Source organism: Diaphorina citri, unplaced genomic scaffold (genome assembly GCF_000475195.1).
Source record: "Diaphorina citri unplaced genomic scaffold, Diaci psyllid genome assembly version 1.1 scaffold3402, whole genome shotgun sequence".
Classification (NCBI taxonomy): domain Eukaryota; kingdom Metazoa; phylum Arthropoda; class Insecta; order Hemiptera; family Psyllidae; genus Diaphorina; species Diaphorina citri.
In genome coordinates, this window is record NW_007380810.1 from 9,277 (window position 1) to 16,544 (window position 7,268).

At 40.3% G+C, this 7,268-nt stretch overlaps 1 protein-coding gene across 2 annotated transcripts; it reads right to left on the reverse strand.

Moving 5' to 3' along the window:
- Positions 1 to 3,910: 3,910 nt before the first annotated feature.
- On the reverse strand, positions 3,911 to 7,032 carry LOC103520273 (kalirin-like). 2 transcript variants are annotated; one of them, XM_026831463.1, is made up of 3 exons: positions 6,798 to 7,032; positions 5,834 to 5,881; positions 3,911 to 4,069 (listed from the first exon to the last, which is right to left on the reverse strand). In XM_026831463.1, exons 1-3 carry the CDS (start codon positions 7,002 to 7,004, stop codon positions 3,950 to 3,952), a joined length of 375 nt encoding a protein of 124 aa, XP_026687264.1. In that variant the 5' UTR covers positions 7,005 to 7,032; the 3' UTR covers positions 3,911 to 3,949. The 2 variants fall into 2 exon arrangements, with proteins under 2 accessions (XP_026687264.1, XP_026687263.1); XM_026831462.1 differs by lacking the exon at positions 5,834 to 5,881 and having other exon boundaries at positions 3,911 to 4,117.
- Between the last annotated feature and the right edge of the window lie 236 nt (positions 7,033 to 7,268).

Consider the following 7,268-nt stretch of genomic DNA (forward strand, 5'->3'; position numbering starts at 1 on the left):
TCTCATTCTTTCCTTCATTTCTTTTTCTTTTCTCTTATAATTCCAGGTCTTGTTATTGTTATTATTATTATTTTCATCATTGTTATCATTAAAGCCATAAGCCAACCTTTTACTTTTAATTGTATGTTTGTAAACCTAAGAAGTTGAAACAAATAAACAATATTTTCCATCCTATTCTTATAATTCCAGGTCGCTTTTTTTTCTTTTATAATATTTCCAAGTTCTAACTTGTGTAGTCACCGGGGAAACCCTTTACATATTCAAGTGCTTGACCCACCCAAACATACACAATTACACACCCACCACCCTATTGTTTACACTCACCTCTCTCTCTCTACCTTCCCCTCCTCCTTCCTTCTATCTCCCCCTATATGTCTATCTCCCTCACACACACTTCATTTGCGTAAAACAAACAAAGACAAGTGCTCAGCTCAAGTTTCTTGCTATTGGAGAGAGAGGGAGGGAGAGGGAGGGAGGGAGAGAGGGAGAGAGAGAGAGAGAGAGAGAGAGAGAAAACTCATCGAAAGCTGAAATTTTGTATCGAAGATAGCCATTTTTTCCTCCATTTTTTTAGGCTTTGTTGTACCTAAGTGACAGGGTTCTTACTTATGTGAGCTCTTCCACCCAACCACTAATGTTTACCCTTCATATGACATTCGTGAGCATAAAAAAGGCTTAAGGTCAGCCACTCACATCAGGTAGACTTGACAGGCACACCAGGTCCGTCTGTCAGGTCTACCTGATACCTGGTGAGCACACTCACTATCAGGTACGGCTGAAAAGGTCCGCCGGCAGCTCTGCCTGATACCTGATGAGCACACACACTATCATGTCGTGTCTACCAGATAGTGAGTGGTTGGTCCAAGACCGGTGTATGAGCATACAGAAGGCTGAATACACCTGAACTAATCCATTTACTGACAATTTTTTTCTATCATCGAAAAAGTCAAAAGTCAAAGGGTCACACATACGATTCTACATATAGCAATCTACACATAGCTGATGTATACCTAGTAGGTATATCCTATATCACAGACAGTGCAAGAGAATTATATCATTCTTTAATACCATATCGTGCAATGAGCAAGGAAACCATGTGAGTGTACGTATTGTACGTGCATGAAAAAGGATACGTGTTGGTATGTGAGAGACTGATAGAGAATTGATTCAGAGGAATTGGGAATTAGGAATTAGATTATTAGAAGGATAGAAATTGAATAGAATAGACAACAACAGATTGAGTGGTGCAGGAAAAATCAGCAAAAAAAAGGTATTTTAATTGTGTTAAGCACAAATGCTTGTCACAAGTGTCGTTCCCTGCTTTAATGCACGACGCTAAATTTTATGACTAAAAAAAAAAAAAAAACTCATCAAAAGCTGAAATTTTGTATCGAAGATACCCATTTTTTTCCCTCCATTTTTTTAGGCTTTGTTGTGACAGGGTTCTTACTTATGTGAGGTCTTCCACCCAACCACTAATGTTTACCCTTCATGTGACATTCTGAGCATAAAAAAGGCTTAAGGTCAGCCACTCACTTGACAGGTACACCTGATCAGGTCCGTCTGTCAGATCTACCTGATACCTGATGAGCACACTCACTATCATGTACGGCTGAAATGGTACGCCGGCAGTTCTGCCTGATACCTGATGAGCACACACACTATCATGTTGTGTCTACCAGATAGTGTGTGGTTGGCCCAAGACCGGTGTATGAGCATACAGAAGGCTGAATACAGACCTGAACTAATAACATGAAGGGGGGGTTCACTTACCCAAGTCCTGTTCAATCGGCAACGTGATGCGTTTGGAGGGTGAGGTAGCCGTTCTCAGAACGCTGGGCGGGGGCTGCTATCATCGAAAAAGTCAAAAGTCAAAGGGTCACACATACGATTCTATAGCAATCTACACATAGCTGATGTATACCTAGTATAGGTATATCCTATATCACAGACAGTGCAAGAGAATTGTATCATTCTTTAATACCATATCGTGCAATGAGCAAGGAAACCATGTGAGTGTATACGTATTGTACGTGCATGAAAAAGGATACGTGTTGGTATGTTAGAGACTGGTAGAGAATTGATTCAGAGGAATTGGGAATTAGGAATTAGAAGGATAGAAATTGAATAGAACAGACAACAACAGATTGAGTGGTGCAGGAAAAATCAGTAAAAAAAGGTATTTTAATTGTGTTAAGCACAAATGCTTGTCACAAGTGTCGTTCCCTGCTTTAATGCACGACGCTAAATTTTATGACTTGACTTGGACTTGAACCACCAACCTCCAGATCCGAAAACCACCGCGCTAACCACTACACCACTGAGGTTGGTAGGAAATATGAGTATTTAAAGATACACAGGTGTGTTCACTGGAACTTGGCCTAGCGCACTACTGAGCGCTCTCAGGACTCAGACCATTTCTGTACTTCTGTAGTCTTAAAGGGGGAGTCTGCTCGGAATGACTGTAACGATGATTCTTTTGATAAAAATCGTATGACTACCAAACCAGGAATCGAACCCAGGACCTTCTACAGCTACACTTGTGGGTGACCGAGTTTACCGTGTAGGCCACAAGTATAGGTCAATATTTTTCTACCATTAGGTACATACTGTTATTAGGTCCCTTCTCTCTCTCTCTCTCTCTCTCTCTCTCTCTCTCTCACACACACACACACACACACACACACACACACACACACACACAGAACACTTTGGTTTCAGTTCGACATTTTCAACAAAATCACAAAGGATATGCTGAATAATCACGATTCATTGAATAATCACTAGGGATTGTATTGAATTGGTTTCAGTTCGACATTTTCAACAAAATCACAAAGGATATGCTGAATAATCACGATTCATTGAAAAATCACTAGGGATTGTATTGAATAATCACAGTTAACTTGTACGTATTGATGTTATAAACTTGTGTGACAGGAAACTAAGTCACGCGACAAGACAGCTGTGTCACTCTAAGTGACATGAGTTATACAAAATGATATTTCAAGTTTCCAGGAATTCGATCACAAGGGAAATAGACACACTCTGTATCATAAACAAGCACGCTATGGGATGCTGTGTCATGGGAACAAGACTGTACGAGTTACAACTGTACGAGGTAGATATATTGGGGCGCAATGCTGGTTAAAAGTTAAAACTTGCCAGCCTAGTTAGCTTAGTTGGTAGCGCGTCTGCCTTGTAAGCGCTAGGCCGCGGGTTCGATTCCCGCCCGGGGCGGATTTTATCCTGATGGGATAATGTTCGTTCTCGGAACGGCTGGCTTTCTCCTATCCTGTCTTCCTTCTCTCCTCGATTTCGGGACGATAAGACCATAGCAGTTAAAGTTCCCTCTGTCAAACCTCTTAAAAAAAAAAAAAAAAAAAAAAAAAAAAAAAAAAAAAAAAAAAAACAAAAAAATGATAAAGTTGTTAGAAACCCCTTCATTCTATTAGACGCAACACACAATACTTTAATGTAAATAAGTAATAGTTGCCCCTTCATCACGTACTTGACGCCAGGGCCGTATTTAGAGCTTTACTTTTCCCAATTTCCCTTTTACGTGAACCAGGATTTTTTTTTTCAATACTTACATAGGTAATTCGGACGGAATATGGCAAAAATTCAAAGCTATAAAGGTCATTGGCTCATTACATTTTTGGTCTGATTTGGTCTTTAGAGGACCTTTATTAAAGCCTGCCTTCATCACGTACTTGACGCCAGGGCCGTATTTAGAGCTTTACTTTTCCCCAATTTCACTTTTGCGTGAACCAGGATTTTTTTTAATACTTATATCTAGGTAATTCGGACGGAATATGTCAAAAATTCAAAGCTATAAAGGTCATTGGCTCATTACATTTTTGGTCTGATTTGGTCTTTAGAGGACCTTTATTAAAGCCTTTATGGGACCTTTCTTAAAAGAGTTCTGGAGTTACTTCTCTGGATCACTCGGTTACTTACCCTTTCGTATGAGTTGCTTGGGGTCCCACACCTGCAGTGCATCCTGCAGGACTACTTCCCCCATAGCGTCAATATTGACATCAGCAGGGGCCTCCAGGAGTGAAAGGTGCAGAGCATCATTTGCTTTCCTCGGTACACTGAGCATTACTTCTAGGCCGTCCTGAGAACGAAAGGGCAGATAACTCGTACAATGAACATACATAATAATAATTTATCATTATTTGTTTATTTCCTATTTAAATAGGAAAAGGTTAGAAAAAGAAGATTTGTTTATTTCACTCATTTCAATATTGAGTTCAATATAATTATGTTTGTTATTGTTTACAAATGTCAGTTATGTCGGGACTTTGAAAATTAGGCCATTTTCCTCAATTATGTAATTTGTTGTTAAATAAATATGCATCAGTACATCAATATTGTGATTTCAACTCTAAGTAAGGAGAAATGGGGAGGAGGGAAATGGGAGGTGTTGAGAGGGAATTGTAAAGGAGCTGAGGGGAAGGAGGGAGGACGAACGGGGGGTAGAACGAGGAAGCAATGGAAAGCAAGGGAGAGAATGGGGGTGTTGGGAGGGAACTGTGAAGGAGGGAGGAAAGGAGAGGTGTTGGGACGGAATTTTGAAAGAGCTGAGAGGTAAGAGGGAGGATTGTGAAGGAGATGGGGAAGAAGGAGGAGGCAGAAACGAAAGGCGAAGCAGGAGGAATGGGGGGTGTTGGAAGGGAATTTTGAAAGAGCTGAGAGGTAAGAGGGAGGATTGTGAAGGAGATGGGGAAGAAGGAGGAGGCAGAAACGAAAGGCGAAGCAGGAAGAGAAATATCAGGGAGATGAAGGGGAAAACGAGGGAAGACGAAGGGGAGGTTAGAACGAGTGGAAAGCAAGGGAGATGGAGGTGACAAGGAGAACAAGAAGTGTTGGGAAGGAAAGGAGGAAGGAAATGGGGAGGTGACGGGAAGAAGAAGTACGAAGAGAAATACAAGGCAGATGAAGGGGTAAAAGAAAGAGGGTAAAGTTCAGGAGAATATGGGAGGGAGAAGAGGTGAGAACGACGCGAGGAGGAGACGAAGGGAAGAAGAAGAGGAGGAAGAAGAGGAGGAGGTAAAAACAAAGAGATAAGTTGGGAGGACTTAGAAGGGAGATGAGGGGTGAAAACGAGCATGGGAAGGAAATGCAAAGAAAGAGGAAGAGGAAGAAATGAACATGAAGAGGAAGAATAAGGAAACAAATTGGAAACCAAGGTGAGAAAGAGAATTTCAGAAGAAGAAGAAGAAGAAGAAGAAGAAGAAGAAGAAGAAGAAGAAGAGAAGTAGAAGGTTTAGTCTTGGAGAGAGTAAAGATTGGGGGAGAGAAGTAGGAGGGACAGAAGGGTAAAGACTGGGAGTACAATTGAGGCAGAACCAACCTCAGTGGTGTACTAGTTAGTGCAGTGGACTGTGGAAGTTGATGGTTGGAGTCCAAGGTAAGTCCTTTTATCAGGGAACATTTATTCATCTTTTTCAACCTCCACCCACCTCAAGGCGAGTGTTTCATCGCCGTTTTTATGGCTTGGTAATGAAACAAGTGCTGAATTTGACTCGTGTGGTCTGTGGCTACGACACAGTTCTCTTTCCTTCCAGTTGGACCCTTCGATCTCGCAACGAGTCACAAAAGATCCAACCAGGTCGCGGTGAAATAGGGCTGAAATCTAGCCGATGACCCTACTCATACGAACAGCACCACTCTGGCAAACCTGCAGCTGTCTAAAATCCCTCTACCATTTCTTAGCCTGCAGCTGTCTAAATTCCCTCCCTCCTGACCAGCTTTACTAAATAAATAAATACTAATCCCGAAATTTCCCTTCCCTTCTTCAAGTCGCTTCATTTCCTACCCTGACCCTCTCGGCGTCGTTAGCTTTCCTCGGTACACTGAGCATTACTTCCAGGCCGTCCTGAGAACGAAAGGGCAGATAACTCGTACAATGAACATATATATATAAATAATAATTTATCATTATTTGTTTATTTCCTATTTAAATAGGAAAAGGTTAGAAAAAGAAGATTTGTTCATTTTACTCATTTCAATATTGAGTTCAATATAATTATGTTTGTTGTGTTTACAAATGTCAGTTATGTCGGGACTTTGAAAATTAGGCCATCTTCCTCAATTATGTAATTTGTTGTTAAATAAATATACATCAGTACATCAATATTGTGATTTCAACTCTAAGTAATTTGACAAAGAAGTATATTATTTTCTAGGTTATAGGCATGGAGGTGGGGGCAGGTAGAGTGCAAAAATAACTTTCAAAAGTGAGTACATACTGTCTAAGTTCTAATATTGGATAGAGTTATTTTACAGAACCATTTTGAGATCTTCTTATTTCAGGGTCAGGTAGCACGCAAAATTTTAGAATTTTACCTTAATTTCTCCTTGTACATAGGATGTCTAATATAAACCTAACAAATAATCTAAGTAATTTGACAAAGAGGTACGAGTATATTATTTTCTAGGTTATAGGCATGAAGGTAGGTAGAGTGCAAAAATAACTTTCAAAAGTGAGTACATACTGTCCAAGTTCTAATATTGGATAGTGTTATTTTACAGAACCATTTTGAGATCTTCTTATTTCAGGGTCAGGTAGCACGCAAAATTTTAGAATTTTACCTTAATTTCTCCTTGTTTCTGGGTTATAGGCATGGAGGTACTTTTAGCATGGGGATGGGGGGTAGGTAGAGTGCAAAAATAACTTTCAAAAGTGAGTACATACTGTCCAAGTTCTAATATTGGATAGAGTTATTTTACAGAACCATTTTGAGATCTTTTTATTTCGGGGTTAGGTAGCACGCAAAATTTTAGAATTTTACCTTAATTTCTCCCTGTCCCTTGATCTCGCCCTGTAGATCTTTGAGTAGGAGTTGATACTTGGTGATTCTCTGTACAGGTTTGATGAGATAGGCAGATACGGGGTGGTCCACACGATGTTTCTTCTGGAGTTCTTCAAACAGGGGGCCCCCATGTTGTACCAGGAGGGCGTTAGAGTCGGGCTTGTTACGACAGTAGTGCACGTACATGTTGAACTTCTGAGCCTGAGGAAAGACAGAAGGGGTGGATTAGTGGATTTATTGGTGGTTTAGGAAACTGTAGAACTCAGAAAAAGGGAACCCTATGGGATCCCTGAAAGATTGATTGAGTCCAAAATCTAATAATCAAATATACATGTGCTCTAAACATGTTTGACAAATTTAATCAAATAAAAATACATAGTTTTTCGGGAGTTGAACGGAAGAAGTGGTGGATTAGTTGATTTACTAGTGATTTAGGAAACTGTAGAAGTC